The sequence below is a fragment of the Salminus brasiliensis genome, chromosome 1 (genome assembly GCF_030463535.1).
Source record: "Salminus brasiliensis chromosome 1, fSalBra1.hap2, whole genome shotgun sequence".
Lineage (NCBI taxonomy): Eukaryota > Metazoa > Chordata > Actinopteri > Characiformes > Bryconidae > Salminus > Salminus brasiliensis.
This window is the reverse complement of record NC_132878.1, coordinates 65,699,374-65,723,776: the sequence shown is the minus strand read 5'-3', so window position 1 is coordinate 65,723,776 and position 24,403 is coordinate 65,699,374. Positions and strand designations below refer to the sequence as shown.

Sequence of the window (24,403 nt, the reverse complement as noted above, 5' to 3'; positions counted from 1 at the left end):
GACCAAAGCTGATCAATATGTGTCTTAACTGGGCTGGATTTGGCCCAGTTAAGAGTGCTTGGACAGGATCACTAGCATTCCTTATGCCTACCATTTCCAGTGATTTTGAATAGGAGCATCTGCTAAATACAATATGTTCCAGTTTCATGGCCACAGATTCAGCCTAGTCTTTAAACTGAACTGCAATTCCACAGTGACTTTTCCAGAATTCTGTTTAGTCCTATTTAGTCTGGAACAAGCTTCAATCTGGGTCTGGGAAACTGATCTTATATGTCCACAAGTTTATAGGCATCTGTTCATCCAGTGTTTGTTCTGAAATCAGTGGTACTAATAAAGGGTTTGTCTTCCTTTGCTGCTGTAACAGCATCTTCTGTTCTGGGTAGACTTTACATTCAATGCTGTGGGGATTTGATTGCATCCAGTCATGAAAGAATCGGTCAGGTCAGGAACTTATGTTGGGTGATTATATCTGCACCACAAACACCACTTCAGCTCACCCCAAAGGTGAAAGAGCATCCAAAGAATGTAGCTCCACTGCACCTTAGCACAATATTAGGGGACTAGCTGATTCTTGGCATTGGGTATTACAACCTAAAAATGGTATTAATATAGATGGCAACCCTTATTAATTGATGACACCTCAGAAGTAGTTGTGGCTTATACCAGAAACGAGTATGAACTGCTGGAAGTGTGGAAGCGATTCAAAATATAAACACGAGCTGTTATTGTTATTCGAACAGCCAGTCAGCAGGCCAGATTTTGGAACGATCATGTTATTTGGCTCACTGATGCTGATGAGACTAGGGCTGCTTAAGTATTGAAATTTAATATTGAATGGCAGAATATTTTAGTGCTCAGTGACTCAGGGCCATAAAAGTATCACATTATTATTGTATGATTAGAATTAGCTAAAAAAAATCATGTTGTGTACAGTGCTTCTGGAAGTTGTGAGTGCAGTCTCAAAGCTGTCAATGTAGAATGTAATTAATTATGTAATTAACTATGTAATTAAGTATGTGATCATGTAATCACATTTGTCTATTGTTCCTCAACCCTAATCGCAGTAAGGTGTTAATTATCGGCTATTGTTGTCTGCCAGATTAAGTGCGGTTTCTATTGTTGTACAAGCACTGGGAGATTATCATCCACGTGGAATCCAGTTTTTCCACAAATCCCTTTATAATTTAGGCCTTAGCAAGTTGTGCATCAACGGATCACTAGAACACTTGCTTTGTGTTCTTAAAGCTTGATTGGTTGTACTCATGGCTCATTCTAACCTGTAACTGAACTGAAGGAAATGCATGACATTTTATTCACAAATGTTTGCCAACAAGGAAGATGTATAGAATCTCTCTCTCTCTCTCTCTCTCTCTCTCTCTCTCTCTCTCTCTCTCTCTCTCTCTCTCTCTCTCTCTCTCTACCTCTCTACCTCTCTCTCTACCTCTCTACCTCTCTCTCTCTCTCTACCTCTCCACCTCTCTACCTCTCTCTCTACCTCTCTACCTCTCCAGGATGCTCCACAGGAGGGTTACGGCAACCGAGGCCAGCCTGCTATGACTCCTGGGAAGCCAAACCATGATGAGATGGGTCTGAACCAGCAAGATCGACCATCCAGCCTTCCAGTGAGTTTTTAGTAAAATCCTGTACTTTTTAATGTATATTTGTGTCCAGATAGTGTCTGGAAATTATTTGTTCTACTCAAACAAAAATTGCAAAGCCAAAAAAAAAATATATATATAAATGTGGTCATGTTTGCACTTTTCTCACCAATGTTAGATACTCCAAGCTTGATTATTTCAATTAATTACAAACAGAAAGACATGCTGAGAACGCACAGATTCCTCGGTTTCAGCCCATGGATAGTTTCAGAACAGGGAGATTTAAATGAAACGCAAAGCTGTTATTGTTAGTATGGTACATGTTTCTTTTAACATCAAAACAAACCGAATAGAGTTGGGAATGCAGACTCAGTACAGAGTGTAAATGGTATGTAATTCATTCTTTAACTAGCTATGTAATGTAATGATGCAATCATGTAGGCACATTTTCAAGAGAACAGCAATTTGACAGTAATAACTGTAAGGCGTCTAAGGGCCAAAGCATCATACAAGACTGATTTATTAGTTATTTAAACAAGCAGCGCCTTTTCTCTCTCTCTCTCTCTCTCTCTCTTTCTCTCACACGCACTCATTTTTTTGCCCAAAAGTGTCTTACAAATTGCTTTCTTTAAGCCGAGTGCGTCTGGATTGAGTAAGAGGGGAAAAAGCAGGCAAAGGAAGGAGCGAGACTGTGCATTCCACTCCGACTGCACCACTTCCTCTGCTCACACCGCTCTCCGCTGAGCTGTCAGCATACCATTGGACGATCAGCCTGTCTGTCAGAGTGGGCTCATTGGCCTTCCAAGCCTATCAGATTCAGCCTATTGCAGCACACGCAGTTTATATTTTAGTTTTGGGAGCAGAATCGCTATTTGGTTTTCAGTGTGAGGCAATGCAGGCATTGCACCCACGTTGCACTCACGCAATATACATTTGTGGTTCCATAAAAAACGTTTTCATAGAGGCTTTTCTTGCAAAGGAATGTTTTTGTTATTGTGCAGTGTGAATGCGAGGGAGCGCCACATGATATACCAAGTAAAGGCTTCTCACAGAAATGAACACACAAATCAAGAACTTTCATTTTATTCATAACGATTTCTAAGTACAGCAGTTAATTAAAATTATCAGTTGGATTCTGTATAGCCTATATAAGCATATTTTGATTGTTGAAAAAATGTAATCTTTTTCTACACACCTCAGCAGTGGTTCAACTATAACTGTATTTTGAGAAATGATTAGTTCACTTCTTCCACAAAACTGACAACCTGCATGTTCCATTAAAATGATGTCCAGAAGAAGCTTTGAAGTGGCATATAACTGTCCAATCGTGCATTCTGTAATGTACATGATTCTGTAATATTATTACCTACCTTTTTACCACTGTTTTAGCATTATTACCATAGGCAATGGATATGGATTAAGCCTAGTCTTGGACTAAACTGCACTACCAATGGTGTGTCACTTTTGAAACTTATTTTTAGTCCATGTTTGTGGATGTGCTCTGGAAAAAAACCCAAAAAGTCCAGAGGTCCATAAACAGTAAAGATAGATTTCCTAACATGTTCAACTGAAGATGAACTGGTTAGCTCTGGTAGCTCAGTAGCTCAACTCAGCCTCCATTACTTATCCAACAGAAAACTCCACAGGTTTCTGTCAGTTATTTTAGAATGATAACACCTTCTCTACCATATCCCTCTGTGTGGAATTGCTAATTGCTACTAAATTACTGTAAAAATCGCTAATTGCTGCTCTATTACTGCAAAAGAAGGTGTTTTTTTTTTTCTTTCATTATTTCATAATTTTTTTCTTTCCTGTGGCAAACCTACAAACCTTTTTACAATTTGTTGCATACTCAAAGATCAAGGCTAGTCCGAATGCACATCCTTAATAACAACGTGCTAGGTGTTTAATGTAATGGTGTAGTTAATGCTCTGTAATGAGTATTGTCTTAATGTGACTAACTCTGACAAACAGCCATATATATTTTTTTGCCATATTGCCACTGGACCATTGACTGTCAGGATAACGGTCTGGCAGAAGTTTCATGCCATGTCCATTATGCTCCTTTACCATGGGGCTGCAGAGGTAGCATTGTTTTAATACTGTTGGGTTTTCTCTGCTGAGCTATTTTTAAATCACTCTCTGTGTCACTCTGGCCCAATGGCCCAGTGAACGCTGCCAAGAAGAAGAAGGAGGAGTGAAAAGGAAAAGTGTGTGTGTGTTTTTTGCTCTCTGCGGCTAACGTTCAGCATCCTGTGACTCAGACTGTCAACGGTGAAGCTATTACATATCGGACCTAAAGCACTGCTGAAAGCGAGTGTTATTTGCGTATGGCGGACGCTTCATGAAACATTGACGGTTTAAGCAGCACGAAGACTGAATATTTATCAGGCAGGTTTTATCCTCTCAAGCTTTCTGATGGTCTGTCTCTCTCTCTCCTTCGTGACTGGAGCAGTGAGACATTTTCGAAGCTGTGATTTCTGCTGGTAAATAGAAGAAGGCCAGCATTGTTATTGTTGTGGCTGTGACTTAAGTGTGTCCCACACATACACACACACACCCTCACGCCCAGTGAGTCTTCCTTCAGCTCTCCCTCTGAAGTCTGAGCTCAGGCTTTGAAGTCTGGGTTGCTGCTGATGGCGTTGCCATGGAGACATGTTGAGTATCAGCCCACTTATGGATGTGCACAGGGCTTCTATTGATGTCTCATCAAATTATTCTTCTAATGGAATTTATAATCAGCGAGCTGTTTGTTGTTTTTTTTGCCCTTTTGAATGGAAAATCATGAGATTTTGCTCCGAAAAGAGCTTCAGCGGAGGAAATCTTTAGTCTGTGAAGCTGAATTTGTAAAGGAAAGCGCATCTGCATCGGTGGGGGGGTGTAAAAGAGAGTTCTTTATATTTGCACATCTAACGGAAGCGTACTTTTTTCTCTGTACGTTTTTGTTTCTTTTCCATAAGTCTTTTGCTGCCCCTGGGCTCTTTTGTGGTTACATGTTCTCAGCTGAGGAATCCCCATGAAATCCAGGGTGATGCTGTACACGCTGCCTGTTTCATTTGAAAGAGAGAGAGAGAGCAAAAAAAAATAAGAAGGAAGAAACACACACCAAATAAAACATGAAATGTAATCCACCTCATCAAGGCTGGCAGGCCCCAGAGGAAGCCTGATCCGGAGGTATGATGTGTAAACGTCTTTGAACAGCAATTTGCAGTTTATTTTTGAAAGAGTCTGAGCTCGCCCCAGTGTCAGTCTGGAGTTATTCAGTGTTACAAGACGCCCTCCTTGGAGACTCTGACCTTCTATCAGCACCTCTAATGGATGTGGAGAGCGCTTTTGAAACGGACTGTGAAAGACGTGGCAGGATTCAGCTTTTCTTATCTAATATCTTTTCTTGGGAAAAAGGGAATAGGTTGACTGGTGTTATTTAGTGGAGTCCGTGTTGGTCAGTAAGGAGTTCATATATATTTATATATGTATAACAAACCTGTTCTTCTAACTAGTTAACTATATACATAATCTTCCCCAAAAACAGTAGTTGATCTGTTTAACTAGTTAGAAGAACAGGTTTCAGGTTTCTCCTCAACATCTCTTAGCCGTCTCATTTCCAGCAGCAAACCAGATTTAATGGAATGAAATATTGATTAACCCAAAAATTAGATCTAACCGGTAATATTGGGCTTCTTTAAGGGGATGTTTAAAAGGGCTAGATGGACACAGACACTTCATACTTTATTTTTCCGTTTATTCTAATATCTAGTTACTGTCCAGATTAATATTACCGTTTACAGTACATGTTGTTTGACAATTCTAAATGTCTAAAGCAGCAAAACTATAAGACAAAATAAAAAATTAGATGCTTGTACAGGAAAAAAAAATACTTGCACGTCTTAATCTCACACTTGCTTCCAACCGTGTTTGTGTAGTAATTTTGAGCAGACTTGCTTGTGTGGTTTCAGGTACTGAATCCTATACTGTTAGGAATGTGTGTTAAATTTCGAATAAATTTCTTTCTAATTTCTTCGCAGTTGTACTTCATTGTGTCTGTACGCCTGTACAGTTTCCTGTCTGATATAATCTTTTCAGTAACCTAGATTTTATTGTTAGCCTTGTTTCTCTGGTATAAAACTTAACAGATCTTTAATTGCAGTAGGTGACGTAATTGATCACCCACTGATCTTGTAGATCTCGTTGATTATTCTCATTTTGAGATTTTTGAGTATTTTAAGAAGGTTTGCGGTTCTTTCAAACCGTTTCAATGTAAAACAGTTCCACACTGCAGACTCCGAACACTGTGGTTAAAACAAAGACTCTGAACTTGTTTGGGATTAAAATAGCTGATACCTGATCCATTCAAATATGCCTGGATCTGCCCCAATCCCAATCAACTTGATCCCTACTTACTTCAAATGTTATTTCTTAAAACAAACAATTATTTGAACAGTGTCTTTAACCAAGTAATAGGATCTGCTAATACATAATTACATAATTTTATATTGAAGTAATTACATTTTGCAAAAACGATTAGTGATACAGAACCTGTATTGCAATATATCCACTTATACTTACCTATATACACTCCTAATTAGTAGGGTTGGTGTATAATGTTAATTTCTACAAACAGTCAAAATGATTTAACGTTATTAGCCAGATAAGCAGTAAGGTTTTCATCTCGGAACAGTTGGGTTCTTTTTTTTTTTTTCTTCCCCCCAGGCAGAAGTCAGCTTATTGGAGTGCCAGACTGAAATGATTGTCTTTTAAGGTAGAAAGTTACAAAGTGAACATCTCAGAAACCGCAGACATTTGTAGATGAGACACAGAGGCTGATGTTAGCCTTGGCTCACAGCCTCAACACACACTAGGACCTAGACGGGTAGATGATTTTCAGAACTTCTGTAGTTTCTTTAGGGTTTTTTGGCCACATACCGCCAATTCGAAAAGAATCCAATGTGCCAAAACAAACTGAAGGAAATCAGTAAAATTACAGCTAACCACTGCATGTGAAGATGTTAATGAGGAATTGTTTACTTTAAATCAAAATTTTACAGGACCTACCTTTTTTTCTTTTTTCTTTTCTTTTTCCTGATTTTGGCAGCGCGTACTGATTTATGGCTGTTAATAGATTTCTAAGCGACGCAGAAAGAATGTCTTACATGCTAATAGTGCTGAGATTATGTGTAATTCCAAAAAAAAACCCAAAAACATGACAGAAAGCCGAAATACCATAATTTGCATGTCATACATTTCCAAGGCTGCTAATCGGCTATACTACAAACCAGCTTCACCACAACAAGTGCATCCTCCAAAACCATGTACGGTTCCCAACTCTCATGCAGTTGGCTCTAATCTCACGCTCTCGTGCCATTTCTCACAACTTTCTAACAACCCTCCAAAACAATTATAGGATGAATTTGATTACAGCTGCTTCTCCAGATTGATATGGCGGCTTTCTGGAGGAGTTAAGGAGAGCACTCCCCACCCCCTCCACCAGTTAGCCAGCCAGCCAGACAGCCAGCCAGCCAGCCAACTGCATGATAAATAGACCCTACCACTCGTAACATTTGAGGCTCGACCAACCTGAATCTCACTTGAGCAAAATTGTAAAAGTTGGCAGCCCTTTACCACGCCTGGGATATTTTGTTCCTCTCACTGCTGGTGTCCCTTGTGTACATCCCTTAACAGCCCATAAAATATTTACAGGTTTCTGTAAAGTGTCAGGGTGTAGTTTTTTTAAACTGGTTCCCTACACTGAGTAGTGACTTCATAAAAATCTGTCTCGGGAAGTTAAAAAAAGAGTGAAACTGATCTGATTTTCAGCTCACTCCATCACTCGAGTGGTGTAAGGTTCCACGCTGTCTTGTTTGCAAATGAAACCTTTGTGGTTTTCTATCAAACAAGAAGAGATGGAGATGGATCCTCCAAACATATCCAGCACATCTGACCAACATCAGCTTAACTGGCATATAAGCAAACTACATAAAAGCTTTACATTAAGCTACAACATTATGTAGCATTTTTACCTTAAACTTAATGTTGATGCTCTACACCCTCAATCCACAGGCTAGATTCAGTTGACCTATCTACCGACAGTTGATCTATTAAGGTCTAATAAGTATTGACCATACCTGTGAAATACTCTCTCTCTCTCTTACACACACACACATACAAGAAAGCACCATTGTTCTTGTTTCCCCCCCCCCCTTACGAAGTGTGTGTGTTGGACCTGCAGGCTACAACTGTTAATCTAGTCCAGAATCGGCCAAACTGTCTCTCTGACTGACTGTCCGTGTCACCCTTCAGAATTATACTCTCGCCACAAACTGCATATGCATTTTGTCAGGGCCTGGATTCTCAGTGTCACTCTGTGTTTTATGCTCCACTCATGAGCTTCATAAAGCAGAGTGCTTTGGGTCAAAATGACAGTATTTTATTATTATTCGAATAGATTTTGATTTACTTTTCTATCTCTATTTTAGTATGGGAACCATTGCCCCCTGCCATCCATCTGACACCTGGGGTAGCCTCCCTTTACAACACACACTCACCTGTCAGTCAGGTGAAGTCCGAGAGCTGCAGAGGGGTTGTGTATGTTAATAAACCTGAATTACTATGTGTGTGTCATAAAACTGTAATACGAATGCAAAAATATGATTGACTTTTATGCAGTTGCATTGTTTTACACCAAGGTTAATGAACAGCCAGCACCTTTAACACCCCATTTAGGGCTGTGTATAGGAAAGAATTTTGTTGATATGATCTGATATATTGCGAAATATATCATGTTACTTTAAGGTAAAAATGCTACATAATGTTGTAGCTTAACGTAAAGCTTTTATGTAGTTTGCTTATATGCCAGTTAAACTGATGTTGATCAGATGTGCTGGATATGTTTGGAGCATCCATCTCCATCTCTTGTTAATCTAGTCCAGAATCGGCCAAACTGTCTCTCTGACTGACTGTCCGTGTCACCCTTCAGAATTATACTCTCGCCACAAACTGCATATGCATTTTGTCAGGGCCTGGATTCTCAGTGTCACTCTGTGTTTTATGCTCCACTCATGAGCTTCATAAAGCAGAGTGCTTTGGGTCAGCGGCTTTTACAGCCAGGCGGAGAGCAAAACTCATCACAATGACCCAGCGGATGTTAAAAAGGACGTTTTGCACAACTGCGAAAGACAACTATCAATACATCTGGTTGTCGGTCTCATGCCAGTGGCACTCTGTCTTCGGCGTTGCTTACTTCTCTTTTCTTCCAGATCCTTTCCTTTTCTGTTCTCTGTCGCTCTTTGCCCCCTGAACTCTGTGTCATAAGCAGTCCATCATTGTTCCTGAGTAGCTACTGAGTAGCTATCCTTCATGATCTACAGCAGACATTGTTAATATTTCAGGTTCACATTTAAGAAGTAGGCTGCAGAAGCGTCTCATTCATCATGGTTGTGATGTCACAGCAGCAGTTTAGCTCCGGCCTTTCATTCAGTAGCAGTTTAGCTTCACTCATTCTACTACAGCAGTTTAACTCCTCCCATTTATTCTTCTAATAGTAATTTAGTTCCACCTCTTCATTCATCTGATAGCAGTTTAGCCCCACTCTTGTATCCTGTAATAGCAATTTAGCTCCACCCACTGACCCTTCTAATAGAGGTTTAACCCCCCCCATTTATACTAATAAGAAGCTAGCCCCACCCACTCTCCATTCTAATTGCAATTTAGCTCCACCTAATAATTCTGCTGATAGCAATTTAGCCCCACCCTTGTATCCTTCTAATATGATTTAGCTCCACCCACTCACCCTTCTAATAGCAGTTTAACCCCACCAATTTATTCTAATAAGACAATGGCCCCACCCACTAATAGCTCCACCTATTCATTCTTCTGATAGCAGTTTAGCGCCACCCTTGTATCCTTCGAATAGCAATTTAGCTCCACCCACTCACCCTTCTAATAGCAGTTTACCTCCACCAATTTATTCTAAGTGCGCCATACCCACTCACCCCTGGAATAGCAATTTAGCTCCTCCCATTAATTCTTCTAATATCAGTGTAGCCCCACTCACTTACCCTTGTAATAGCAGTTTAACCCCACCAGTTTATTCTAATAAGACAAGGGCCCCACCCACTCACCCTTCTAATAACAATTTAGCTCCACCTATTCATTCTTCTGATAGCAGTTTAGCCCTACCCTTGTGTCCGTTTAATAGCAATTTAGGCTCCATTTACTCACCCTTCTAATAGCAGTTTACCTCCACCCATTAAATCTAAGTTAGCAGTTTTATTCTACTCATTCATCCTTCACCACCCATAAATCCTGTTGTTTAGTACCACCTATTTATTTTCTATGAATCCTATAGCTGTGTAATCCCACCCGTTCATTTTACATAAATTCATCTCCACCCCTTCATCCCACGACTGTTTAGCCCTTTACAACCACCAACTGCCCTTTGTAATGAAGTGATAGAGTGCTGTTTTCACAGTTGATGTCCATGAAGTTAATGGAGAAAGAGATCAGTTATACTCTATTGCTTGCAGGATCATTTGTAATTCTGCTGCCTGACAATTCCTAGTCTGGGAGCAGCTCAGCATCAGCAGCAAAACAGCACCGTATGGGTTAAGTTCCTTTCTCAAAGCTACAACCAGGAGTACCCAGTCAGTTCTACCCAGTCAGCTTTCTTACTGAGAACCGTTTTAGTATACTAGTCATCTGTCCCTTTATCTGTCCCACGCAGCATCTGACTGAAGACCTGCACCAAAATGACATAAGCTTGGTTAGAGAACGAGGGTTCCATGCAGGGGGGCGAAAATGAATTGAAATACACATTCACCTCAGATCTACTCAGCCTGAATAGAGTCATTGTTGCTCTTCAGTGTCTCCATCCCTCTCTGCTTATTACTCACCTCTTCTGCCCTCATTTCTCTGTCTGCTTCAGGCCAGTGTGACCCATAGTACAGAGGGGCCTTGACCCGTAGCCTACTCCTCAGACACATCATTATATTATTTATGTGTAATTTATTATTATTATTATTATTATTATCGTGTACTACAGAGCTAATACACACTTAAGTGGTTAAAGCATTTCCTCCCTGCTTTATTACATATTACGGTGCAATAAGTATTAAAATAAGCTCTTTATTTGCTCCAGTCTGTTAAGTGGCCATGCAATAGAGGTGAGAAAAATGACAGTATTTTATTATTATTCGAATAGATTTTGATTTACTTTTCTGCGTGTATCGTGAATATCATCAGTATTTAAATCACAATGCAATATGATTGTCACACTCCTAGTAATGATTTAGTATTTGATTTAGTATTTGCAACAAAAAATAAATAAAAAAATAATCAGTGTTGTGTGTAGGCAGTGCTGTTCTGTCTGCTCTCTTTAGCATCCCTCTCACGCATGTTCAGTCCACACACACACACACACACACACACACACACACACACACACACACACACACACACACACACACCTCTATTTTAGTATGGGAACCATTGCCCCCTGCCATCCATCTGACACCTGGGGTAGCCTCCCTTTACAACACACACTCACCTGTCAGTCAGGTGAAGTCCGAGAGCTGCAGAGGGGTTGTGTATGTTAATAAACCTGAATTACTATGTGTGTGTCATAAAACTGTAATACGAATGCAAAAATATGATTGACTTTTATGCAGTTGCATTGTTTTACACCAAGGTTAATGAACAGCCAGCACCTTTAACACCCCATTTAGGACTGTGTATAGGAAAGAATTTTGTTGATATGATCTGATATATTGCGAAATATATCATGTTACTTTAAGGTAAAAATGCTACATAATGTTGTAGCTTAATGTAAAGCTTTTATGTAGTTTGCTTATATGCCAGTTAAACTGATGTTGATCAGATGTGCTGGATATGTTTGGAGGATCCATCTCTTCTTGTTTGATAGAGAACCACAAACAAGGTTTCATTTGCCAACAAGACAACGTAGAACCTTACACCACTGAAAAGTAAAAGTTAATTGTGAAATATACTGGAAAATATGGCCTGCATGGTTTGTTACACCCCAGAGATTTTTTTTTTTTGTGTGTGTGTATGCCACAGCCGTTCATGGCCAGGAGTATAAGAGAGCACAACTGGCTTTACTCCCTCTGGGTGGATAGAATGTGCGACGATAGCCAGCACAGGTGTCTGTTAGGGCTCTCCTCCAGACATGTTGAGCTCCAGTGATGTTGCATTAGTAGCAGGTTTAAAAGAGGTGGTGGAGCTTTGCATGTCTTAGAGAAAGCAGGCGCTGATCTTGAACCTTCCAGCAATTGTAGCATCATGAGGGGAACCTTGCTGGAGTCCTAGCTAGCAGTAGAAACATGATGTTGTGTAGCAACATGCACACAAACTTTTGAACATCATCCCAAAATGATAAGTCACGATACAGTTCAAAACTTACCTCATATTTCATGACTCTGTTTATGTGGGTTAGTGTTTGTCCATGGTGGATGACTAAAGCAGCCTATTCACTCTACTACATTATACACACATGTGCACACACACACACACACACACACACACTTTTCATTCATATCGCTCTCAGCTGTGTCATCTCTCACTTTGATCAAATGCAGCTTTGGTGTTCTAGTGCCTGGAGTATTTCTGACTCATGGAGAGCTGATGTGCATTTTGTCCTCTTTACCTGCTGCTTAGAGCTGCTCTCCTACGGAGGAATTTGTATTGGCTGTATTGCTCGTTCCCTCTCTCGTTCTGAGTTTTACATCATCCTCAGTTGAAGAGAAAGTGGAATGTCCTTCCTGGGTTGTACTTATTTGATCAAAGTGTTCTTTTAGAAGAAGAGTTAAATAAACATGCGCTGGAGCTCTGCATGTTTCTGCCTATTCTTACCACTGTTCTCCTCTGTCCCTCTGTCTTTTGTGAACTGGAAAAGGTAGAAAACGAGGCAAGGAAAACTCTGCTGGATGTTTCTGCAATACTCCACCCAGGGTTGCAGCGGTATACCATGGTATGAAAATTACACACACATGTGATTAATACCAGTATTTAAAAAAAATAATAATAATGCAACCGTACAGAGATTCCCACCAATTTATTTTTTACCAATTTACACAGTTTTAAACAGTCAATAGATAAATAGAGACAATAATCAGCACATTTGTGTGTAATGAAACTAATCTTTAGCTAAATATGAAAGCTTTCTCACGCATAGCTGGCTTATTTATTTATTTACTTATTTATTTTATAATCTTTTTACATGTACTTCCAGTATGGAATTAAAATGTGCGTTCTATAGTAAAGCATTTGTTCAATCAAAGGGGTATTGTTTAATTAAGGGTCATTGTTTCTAATAATAATAGTAATCTTTATAGTAATAGGGAAATATCATTAAAATCTCATGGAGCTGCAACCCTAACCCCTCTTCTTGACTTAGCAGTTCAAGAAACACCCTCTTTTAGAGTGCAAGATGTATATGATGTATTTACATGCATTGTATAATACAAATTCAGACCAGTTATAGCAAGCACGTTAGTAATAACATCCAGTGCAGGGTAACTGATGCTGATGTAGTAAAATAGCTGACCAGTTGTACTTTCTGTCTGATTGTGGACTAACCCATGTCTGATCTCCTCTGACGTCTGCATTGTGTTGCACACAGCTCATGTGTAATGTAGGTCTATTGATTTTGATTACTGTCTGGCAACAGAGAGATTGTTGTTAGTTGTTAGATAATAATTAATTAACATTCTGTGATGTGGCTTTTAGGTGCATTAAACTCCACCATAGTCAGCGACGTGGCCCTGTGATTATTAGAATGTAGGTTTCTAATGGCCACGACTAGGACACACTGGACTGTGATCTGTTTAATGAGGTCAGTATTGGTGCTGATATCCATCCAGTTTAGTGAAGTGCTGCATCATCAGTAATATCGTCACAGTGGCCTGTTTTATTTATATCGCACAGCCGTGTCTCACTGTGGATACGCACAATGTGGGGAGATGGATAGAGAGAGAGAGGGGGGTGGAAGGAGTTCAGAGTGTGTGTCCACATAACTAATCCCCTCCCTCAATCTCACACATCTCTACTAGGTTTAAAAAGCACTCTCACGCTCCTTGTCTTTCTCTCTCCCTCTGTCTGTCCCTCTTTCTCTCGTTTCTGTCTTCTGTCTCTTCCTCTTAATCTCTCTGTCTTGCCCTCATACTCTCCTCTTTTTATCTCTCTCTCTCCCTCTCGCTCTTTTTCTTTCTCTCTCTCTTTCTCTTACATTCTCGCCTTCTTTCTCTCTCACGCTCTCTCTCCATCTTTTGCTCATTCTCTTTACTTTGTATTTTCCTGTCTCTTTCACTCAGCTTTTGTCTCTTAACCTCATTCACTCTCTTTTCCCCACTCTCTCCTTCTTTCTCTCCCTTTTTCTTTCTCTCTCTTGCTCGTTCTCTCTTTACTTTTCCTTCATTCTCATTTCTTGCCTCTCTCTCTCTCTCTCTCTCTCTCTCGCTCGCTCTTTTTCTTTCTCTCTCTCTCTCTCTCTCTCTCTCTCTCTCTCTCACTCTCTCGCTTTCTTTTTCTTTCTCTCTCTTTTCTCTTACATTCTCGCCTTCTTTCTCTCTCTCTCTCTCCATCTTTTGCTCATTCTCTTTCCTTTGTATTTTCCAGTCTCTTTCACTCAGCTTTTGTCTCTTAACCTCGTTCACTCTCTTTTCCCCACTCTCTCCTTCTTTCTCTCTCTTTCTCTCTCTCTCTCTCTTGCTCGTTCTCTCTTTACTTTTCCTTCATTCTCATTTCTTGCCTCTCTCTCTCTCTCTCTCTCTCGCTCGCTCTTTTTCTCTCTCTCTCTCTCTCTCTCTCTCTCTCTCTCTCTCTCTCTCTCTCTCTCTCTCTCTCTCACTCTCTCGCTTTCTTTTTCTTTCTCTCTCTTTTCTCTTACATTCTCGCCTTCTTTCTCTCACGCTCTCTCTCCATCTTTTGCTCATTCTCTTTACTTTGTATTTTCCTGTCTCTTTCACTCAGCTTTTGTCTCTTAACCTCGTTCACTCTTTTCCCCACTCTCTCCTTTCTTTCCCTTATTCTTTCTCTTTCTCTTGCTCTTTCTCTCTTTACTTTTCCTTCATTCTCATTTCCTGCCTCTCTCTCTCTCTCTCTCTCTCTCTCTCACTCTTCTTGCCTTTCTCTGTTTCTCAGTCTTTTTCATCCCGCCCCCCTCTCTCTCTCTCTTTCTCTTCCTCTCTCATGGTGCAGTAAATCATGAAGGAACAAACGCAGAGAACGCAGCTGTGTGCTCAAACACACCAGGCCAGCTTTGCATGCGTGCGCTCACACACACACACACACACACCCACTCGTACACACCCCTTCCTTTGCGCTGCATTCTAATTTACTGGGAGTGTGAGCTTGAAAGCAGTGCTGTTTATCCTTCAGCCCTGGAGGCTGGTGTGTATCCTGTCAGCTCTTTGCCCATCCCCTCCTCTCCCTCCCTCCTCCTCCTCCTCTTCTCCTCCATCTATCCCTCGTTTCTTCTCCCCTCTCTCTTCTTCTCTCTCCGCTCCCCTGCTCCTTTGATTCTCCCCTGCGCTCTGCGACTCGCTCGTCGTAATTAGGACGAGCATGAAGAATGAGGAAGAGAGAGAGAATCGAGAGTCGGAAAGAGAGACGCAGGAGAGAGAGAGCAAGAAGGAGGGAGAGCTAAGGACAGACGGGAGGGAGAGAGTGGAGAGAGAGAGAGAAAGACAAGAGAGGGAAAAAAAACAAGGGATAGAGTCAAAGAAATGAGGGAGAGCAAGATAAGAGAAAGAAAGAGAGAGAGAGCGAGAGAGCAAGACGAGTGAAAGAGAAGAGAGAAAAGAGGAGCTGGAGTCCTGCTGATGAGGCAGACGGGCGAAGATTCTGATTGGCTGAGCCGTTGGCAGGGGGCGTTGGGGGGGATGGGAAACTGCAACACTATTGGCTACGCCTGCCCCAGAGGGACTGAGTGATGGATGGAAGCTGCATGCGTGTGAGACGGTGTGTGCGCGTGCGTGCGTGTGTGTGTTTCTGCAGGGATTCAGCCTCCTCTCATCAGCAGCTCATCAAATCAGCCGCAGCCTCAGCTCCACACACGCTGGAGAACACAACTCTTTGTATTTTACCCAGATGTTTTTTGCATGCCTTTTTTTTTTTTTTGCTTCCTTTCCTCTCTTTCTCTTTCTTGTCACATAAATAAGCGACCGTCTCGTTAGAGTCGTCTACACACAAACAGAAAGCCGACCCAGACGCGTTCTCCTCGGTCGCCGTTCAGCTTCTGCTGCTCTAATTGGCTGAGTAGATCATATTAATGCGCTTCTCTGCCCGCAGACTACTCTGCGCTGGGGTTTCTTAATTGACGGCTGAGTTTGAGCTGTGAGGAGCTACTGTAGGAAGGCCTGCCCGGAGAGAGTGAAGGTCCTGTGAAAGTAAAGCAAGGACGCTTCATCTTCATCCACATTAAACTTCTTAACTGTAGTTTCTGGCTGTGGCAGAAGTCTTTCCACCTTGAAGGCTCACACCCATACCGGTCATTGTTAACACGCTCTGCCCTGAGTTGACCCGCATGTGCACATCCTAACTAGTGACCAAGGTCACACAAAAAAGTCAGCTAGCCTTGGCATGGCACTTATAATTCATATAAGCAGTTTTTAGTTCCACGCTGTTTATTTGTTCATTTTTGGACTTTACCATAATTCAATTCAAAAACACTAATATAAGTTTTGTCTGCCAAAGAAGGTTGGAATTTATACTCATATACATATGACACAGATTTGTAATTTGTGTGGCACTGTAAACAGCCAAACACATCTAATGGGACATTTTCACATCCATTGGACCACTTCATATGTGGTACTGAAATTGACCTTGGTCTAAACAGTCAGATCAGAGTTCATTACATCAATCCAGTTCAGGACCATCTGCCAGTCAGGTAGTTTAGCCAATCAGGAGTTTTTCCCAAACTTGCACTTGCCTCTTTATATGAAATGAGTTGTCTGCCTATAGCAAAGATTAGATTTGTGAGTTATGACTGTGTGTGTGTGTGTGTGTGAGTGTGAACACATGCTGAGAGTTGTCTTTGTGCTCTTGCATAAGAAAATAACAAGATGATTACATCTGTCTGTTATACACACACACACACACACACACACACACACACACACAGAGAGAGAGAGACTCAATTGTACTTTCCATTTAAAAGTCTCAGAGGATATTTTCCTACATATCAGTGACGCATTTGATCTGTCCACTGGTCTCCTCTTTTCTTTCCTTCAGTATCTCCTCTCTTCTCAAGAACAGAAGTAAACGCTGTCACTGATGCGGAAAGCACCCGCTTACACACTTACACAGAGAACACATGACTAGCTTTCACATCAAACCACACGCAAACATGAATGTTTCATCTCAAGCATAAGCATTAGAAACCGTATAAGTGCATATAAGAGCTAAACGCACCCTTTTTGGGGGAGTGGATCTCCAGATAATCTTTTGGATCCAAGATGCACTGATCTGAAAGTGGTAAAAAGCATTTGATGTATGCGTATGTATATGTATATGTATATATGTGTGTGTGTGTGTGTGTGTATATATATATATATATATATATATATATATATATATATATATATATATATATATATATATATATTCTGTATGTACATTCTAGAGTTGTATTTTAAAACACAGAATCACAAAACCCCTTTTGTGGGCAGGATTTGTGGGCAATAGCAGTTTTGATAATGCCAGTATTTATAAAAGATGTCCTGTGCAGTATCTCTAGTATTGGAGAAGGCCTAATCCCGCGAGAGCCATATTGAACTTGAAGTATCGAATGATAGTCAGCCATTTTCTACAGAGCTTTAATGTGAGCTTTTTTCTTTTACCCTTTAAACCCTGAAAGCCTGCATGTGAGCCCACACTTTAGTTCAATTGACATACTATTAGTTAATTGAATATATAAATAGTTCCATAGTGGTTGCTGCCTAAGTTATAGTATTTATTGATTTACTCATTAATAGTTTCTTTATAATACCTTGAAAATATCAATTAGATTTTTTGGTCAAGTCTGTTCACACACACACACACACACACACACACACACACACAAGGAATTAGTTTCTGGCTGTTAGTGTCTCTCTAGTATGAACAATATACAACTACTCTACATATAATATACAGACAATACACAATATACAGAGAACAATAGAACAGTAGTATACACAGTATACTTGGACTAAACAAGAAGATTTCTGTACAGTATGCTTTACAGTGTTATTCACAGAATAGCAGAATGCAACACTATACAGATTAAATATCGTGTAACCACAGTAGTGTACACATGAAATGAATAATGGTGAATAATCTTAAAACTCTTAACCCCTGGAACCACATATGCATTTTTAGTTTTTAAGGCATCATCTCACAGTGTGAATGTGTGCTGTCGCAGGCCAGATTTGGTATTAGGTTATTGTCATTACTACTTAGACGAACTTTATCACTGCCTGTAAAGCACTTTGAGCTGCTACCTGCATAAGAAGCACTCTACAGATAACGTATATTATCACGATACTCAATTTGAGGTCTTTTGGATCTCAAAATATTCATTTTTAGCCATTTTCCATGTCTCCCCTCATTCATATTTCTCCTATTTCTTAAGCCATTCCTTTACAATTTAAATACACACTCATTAGATGGTCTGTTAATACACTGACATAAATACTGATTATTCACTACTACTACTATGAAACTGATATGTAACAAATGTCATTTGAGGGTGAGGTTTTACGGATAGGCCCACGGAAAAGCTTTCAGTGTTTAAAAACAACTCCCCTTAAAGTTCAGTCAGAGATTTCGTGATCAGTCGAATCATATTCAGATGGCATCATTGTGAAGTAGGAGACTTACCGCCCTACATACACACCACTTTCTCTTTTTTTCTTTTGGGGACATGGCGGATCTTGGGGATTCCAGAATGCAGCGGCCTCCCAGCAACCGTTGCCAAGACAGCAGACAGCAGCCTCCATGTAGCAGGCGTGGTGCCAGCTCCAGTGGCAAAGAAGAGGGGGGCTGAGCATGGGGAGAAATAGGCCAGCTCTCTCTCTCTCATTGATTAGCACTGATAGGGCAGAGCGAAGGCAATTAAAATGCTTTAATGCTGCCTTTTTTTTTTCCATGCTCGACATCAGAGATAATGAAAGTCTTGGACGGGTCCCAGCTTTCTCTGTCTATTTATTTATTTAGTTATTTATGCCCCCCATTTCTCTTTCTTTGTTCCTGAAAGCACTTACTGTACCTTTGACACGCTTAGAAGCAGTGTGGTATCATAGGCGCAGCTGCCAGCTGGGAATTGGCTCAGTGGGAGCTAGAAGTGAAGCCGTTCTCCAGTGTGTGTTTCGCGAGTGTTAAATCTGTATTGTCGCAATCATCACTCATTTGTCACTCAGCCGTCCTGCTCAGCACCATGTCATTCGGTCCCGTGTGTATGGGTGAAGTGTAAGTGGTGTGTGTGTGTGTGTGTGTGTGTGTGTGTGTGTGAGTGTGATTGAGAAGGTGTGATGGTTGAGAGGATTCCCTGCTGTGAGCGTCAGGGCCTCTGTGGATGGGAGCTGTCACTGCTGATGTTAGAACAGTGACATCATCTCCAGCAGATAGCTTCCATCACTGTTCAATAGTCAGTGAGCCATAAACAAGCGCTGATGTGTACAGGTGTGCGTTTGAGCATCGTGATGATATGAAAAGGTGACTTCAGGTGACAGCTGATCTTCCTCTCTAAATCTGTGACTGGTTGTATATGGTTGCTGTCAGGCAAAACCCTTGTGTCTCCAAACTGTCAATTTCATAATAGAAGGGAAAAAAACTTATTTTTAATGGAAGTCAATGTAAAAAGACTTTGGAGCATTTCTGTTGGTCCTTTCATCATAAAATTCTGAGACCATGTCCAACATAAAACAAACAATTGAATGTAACTGCTGTGTTTGTGGCTGTGTGTGTGTGTTTGTTAGCTTAACCGTTTCCAGCGCTCCAGCTCAGCTAGTTTATCTAATCAGTCCTTTATTAAAGTGAATCAGGTGAGCTGCTGGTGGAACTGAACACATCCACACACTGACTGGGATTCAGAAAATCATCAAACAAACCAATGTTATTCTTACTCTGTTCTAATAACCAACATATCAATAACTGTACTGGCCAACAGCATTATTGGAGTTTATTATTGAAGACTTTCATAGCTGAGGTAGGCATATCATTGTCAACGGCCAGAATCAAGAGATTCAAGAGAACAACTGTTTACACAAAATAACAGAAAGCCCTTTATAGACTGCTATAAAATGTCTTAATAGTCGGTACCAATGCAACTAAAATTCTGTTCTCGACAACAAAAACAAACCAATTAAATGTATTAAGTGCATTTTAACATGAACACTTATTTAAAAGAAATACACATTTTTTTCCCAACAAAGAGTAAGCTGGAGTCTTAATAAAGTGTTATCTTCTCAGGCAATAAAAAAAGTAACTCTAGGTAGGTAAAAGCTATGTGACTCTTCAAGTAGGTAGTCACAGCGGTCAGATGACTGGAGGTCGGCATTTCTAGGTATAATTAGGTCAGGCCTGCACAGCATGTCTAGTGTTAAGAATCCTCTCATGTGCTGGGGTAGCTTTGGTTCCTTTCAGTAGTTGTAAACTAGTTTTGTCCCATTTTTAGTCAATTTTGGTCAACTTGGTACTGAAGTTTCGGTTCTCATGGCGTCCCTACTGAAAACAAACCTGACTAGCAAAAAGACCCACAAACAACCAGAAGATAAAATTGGCTGCAGTAAAGGCCTGCCCAAGGCCATGGGTTCCACACATCAGTCAGTTACTGACTGCAAAGGATTAGCATCAAAGTATTAAAAATATACCTTAAATTTGTCTTAGTTTGTTTAACAACTTTAGAACCTGTGAAAATGGAGGGACTGTGTTTAAAGATTTGTCCATCTTCAGTCCATTGTGGTGATGTACTGAAGCAAAGTTACAGACGTTGGGTGTATGGGTGTGTCTGGTGTATATCAGTATATCAGCTGCCTGAACTGTTGAACTATAGTTTCCTCTTTTCATTGTTCACCTTCTCTCTAGTATAGTCTCCTTTATCTCTTTAAGCACACACACTGCTATCTTCTGGTCTGTGCTCCTCTACAGTCTGTAAGAGAGGCAGGAGAGACACACGCACACACTTACCCAAACAAATGCTCCCACTGTGGGCCCAGATGGAGAGGCCCAAATCTGATCCTCCATCTGCCTTTCCATTGCCTCAGACAGCCTGTGTGCTTTTAATACACACCGCACTTTTAGAAGTGGAGCGTTTCTGAATACTCCTGGAATCTTTTTGCCCCCCTTTTCTTTTTCACTCTTTCTTTTGCTCTCTCACTCTCCCCTCTCTCTGTCTTTCTCTCTATCTCCCCTGTGATCGTCTAATCCCGCTCTTCTCGCCGCTGTAGCACGTTCTCAGCGTCTGGGGAGCTCTCTCGCTCTCTCGTCAAACTTAATATGTCAGCCAGCTCTCAGATTGTCAGGCTTCACAGCAGGGAAAGAGGATTCCTCTGGCAGCGCCGAGACACAGGCTGCGTCCTAACACCATTATACTGCTTGGCTGCTGTGTTTCTGTGGTGGAGGTCCATTGTGTTGCATCGTTTTTGTGCTGGTACACATGAAAGATTTTGCATAAAAGCAAAGTTTGTTTTAAAAAAAAATCTCTTTCACAGATTGTTTTATATCTCAAATATTGCCGATCAGCCATTACGGCTTTGATCTTGGAGCTACATAGTTAATGTTTCATGTATAGCCTGAAATTTGTCCACTTGCCTTTTTCTTTTTATGGCAATGAAACTGGTTTCTGTTGAACCTTTTGCAGAAACGTTAGTAAACGAAAATGCAAAGCTGATTGCATTTAGTCATACGAGAGCATTGCTGAGGTCAATTACTGATGGTGGATGATCAGTTCTGGCACACCAAATCATCACAGAGGTATTGGATGGAGCTCCATCACTCCAGAGAACTCTGGTGGGTGAATGCTGGTGGGTTTATAGCCCTCTAGTTGACACTTGGCATTGCCCATGGGCTCATGTGCAACTGTTTCAGAGCATCCCTGTCAAATAATCCCTTTCTCATTATTCCTCAGCATTTACCTCCCATTACCTTACATTATACACACACACACACACACACACACACACCTTCCTCATATTCATAATGCTCATCAATGGTAACCACGTTGAAACTGACCTCTTACAACCTGCAACATGATTGTTAACAAAGATGGGTTGGTTGTTCTCCAGACAGTAAGCTATAACATTTATTGACCCTCTGAAATATTCCTGAATCTGTAGAGCCCACCCCTTCCATTGCATCTCATTGCAAGATCCAGAGTCATGGGACTATGAAGGTGAGTCGAGATCCTCACTCATCTTTGCCTCTCGACGTTTCTGGTGGATTAGTGTGTCCGTTCTCTGCCTCTCATCTGTGACTGATGGATTTGTGCGTTCGTCTATGTTTTGAATGAAACTGACTCCTATTTTTTTTTTTTTTATAATTATTGTGATACAATATAAAGAGTCCAATGTAAAGATCTTGGACATTGTTAGATGCTGGTGGGTGCAAAGGTATACTTTGCGTCATATTCGTGTAAAATCTTGTAATATTACTCTACCACCCCAGTTCTCATGCTTCTTTCACTTTTAGTGATGGCCCTGTATCTGTCAGCTTGTCCAGAAATGCAGCGTATCTGCTTTAATGTTGGGGTTTATGAAGAGTATTAAAGTATTAATAATCAGAAACGTGTTTCCTTTTGTTCCTCAAATAAAAGGAAAACTTCATAGGTGGTTCTTTATTTAAAAAAAAGTACTCGAACATTTTTTCAAGACTGTATTAAAGCGATATACCAATCAACCTGAATGGAACTGAGCATTCTGGCCACGCAGCTTTAGCAGAGCCGCGAGTAGAGGCTAGCCTTCGTGTCCTGGTTGTCCTTCGTCAGCGTCAGGCTTTGCTCAGAGATAGCATAGAGATGAGTGGAGCTGAACACACTGCCACGCCTGACTCCCCAATTAGCCCTGATTATTCCTCTGAGTTTTAATTGGCCGTGGAGGGCGCGGAGGAGACGGACTCGGGCGGCTGGCATGTGGAACGATGGGAGGATGATGAAGGATGAGTGTTGGGTGGTGGTGAGGGGGAAAGGAGGGGGGGGGGTTCCTTACCCCTTTAGAGAGCGACAGAACGAGTGAGCGACGAAGCGAAAGAGAGAAGGGAGAGGTTACGCTGGAAGAGCACCCCAGAGAGAGACAGTCTGCATTCATTTATTTATCCTTCACTTCAGCCCCCCACCCCACCCTCTTTCACTCATGCTGAAGGAGGCAGAGAGAGCCTGAATGGCCAATGAGGCTGAATAATTATGTTCATCAATTAAGGAACCCGGAGCCTTAACGAATGTGAATAATTATGAACATAAATCATGCGAGCGAGGGGAAAGAAGAAGGAAAAAAACCTTCACTGATGTGTGCAAGGTTTAAGTGGCCTGGCTAATGCTTTCAATATGACAGACGAAAAACACAGGAAGGAGACTGCAGTTAGTGCTTGGCTTCATCGTTTCTGATCTGTTAGTGAGCAAGAGAGCGTTTTATTAAATAGTTTGAAGTCTTTTAATTAAACCTAAATATCTAGTACTTTTTAACAGATGTGCATTCTAAGTAGAATGTGTAAATATAGTATTAATTGCTATATATTTTTGTAATTATGAAATTTCATATAATTATGAAAATGGCTTCTTTAATAGTGGAACTATTTTTGTTGGTAGGTTAAACTTGAGTCTGGGTGGTTTTCTGTGATCTTGTCTTGGTACTTTTAATACTTGTAATTGTCTTTGTCTTGTAACCAAATCCTCGTGTCTGTTTGGATTTGATTTAGGACGTTGGGCTTGCTATTTGTGCTTGTAAGTAGAAAAGGGGATCATTTATTATGATTTATTTTTGGTTAAAAGTTATGTTCGTGTGTCCTCTTTCTTTTGAATCAGTTCCTGAAATTAAAGAGTCAATATACAGGTTTGAACCTTGTTGATCAAGAATTTAAGTTGAATGCAAATTAAATTAAACCTAAACAATGAAATCATTAAAATAAATAGTTTAATTCGATCAGTATTGGAGAATGCATGTAATACATCTAGAAATCTGGATGTCTGGTCATTACTTACTTCTAACTGACCAAACCAGTCCAGAAAATGTACTGGAAACAGTTGGAGTATAGTTAGAATTTTGACAATTTTATTTCAAACCAGTGTTAAGTTGATCTTGACCTGATCATCTCATGATGTTCCAAGAGTTCAATCTGTGTCCAAAAGCTAATGTAGAAAATAATACATAAAAGTGAACAGCCATCAGTTAGCATTGTGCAGTTGGGATCATGTTAATGGGTGGCTACTGATATTCATTCACTGTTAGCTTTATTTGCATGTTGGGTCAAACCATTATTTGAAGCATTTGCTGTTCACAGTACTCAGTTCATTCTCAACTGTGGCTACACATTCTAGGTTGAGTGTTGAATAAGGGATGTCTGTCGATGCCGATACATTAAACTAGAGCTGGGCAATATATCAATATTTTTATTTATCGTATTGTGATGCATTTTGTTACTATGATACACAATATGCTTTTTAAGCATATGGAGGAGATTGTTAGTGCTTAATAATCACTGATCAGCTGCAGGTTTCATTAATAACAGTGTAATTAGACTGGCTTAATTGGATGAAGTGCAGCAGATGTTGAATATAAATCACTGTATTCAGTACGAGAGTATCTGAATAGTATTTTCAA

At 40.5% G+C, this 24,403-nt stretch overlaps 1 protein-coding gene across 10 annotated transcripts in view; it reads left to right on the top strand.

Moving 5' to 3' along the window:
• The window catches only part of arid1b (AT-rich interactive domain 1B), a 73,142-nt gene that overhangs the window by 18,703 nt on the left and 30,036 nt on the right, over nucleotides 1-24,403 (top strand). For 5 of the 10 annotated variants that reach the window (XM_072686725.1, XM_072686718.1, XM_072686751.1 and 2 more), the window contains exons 4-5: nucleotides 1,512-1,622; nucleotides 12,505-12,579. In XM_072686725.1, coding sequence (XP_072542826.1) covers nucleotides 1,512-1,622; nucleotides 12,505-12,579 — 186 coding nt within the window. The remainder of the gene's footprint in view (nucleotides 1-1,511; nucleotides 1,623-12,504; nucleotides 12,580-24,403) is intronic. The other 5 variants (XM_072686745.1, XM_072686754.1, XM_072686753.1 and 2 more) reach the window with 2 other exon arrangements.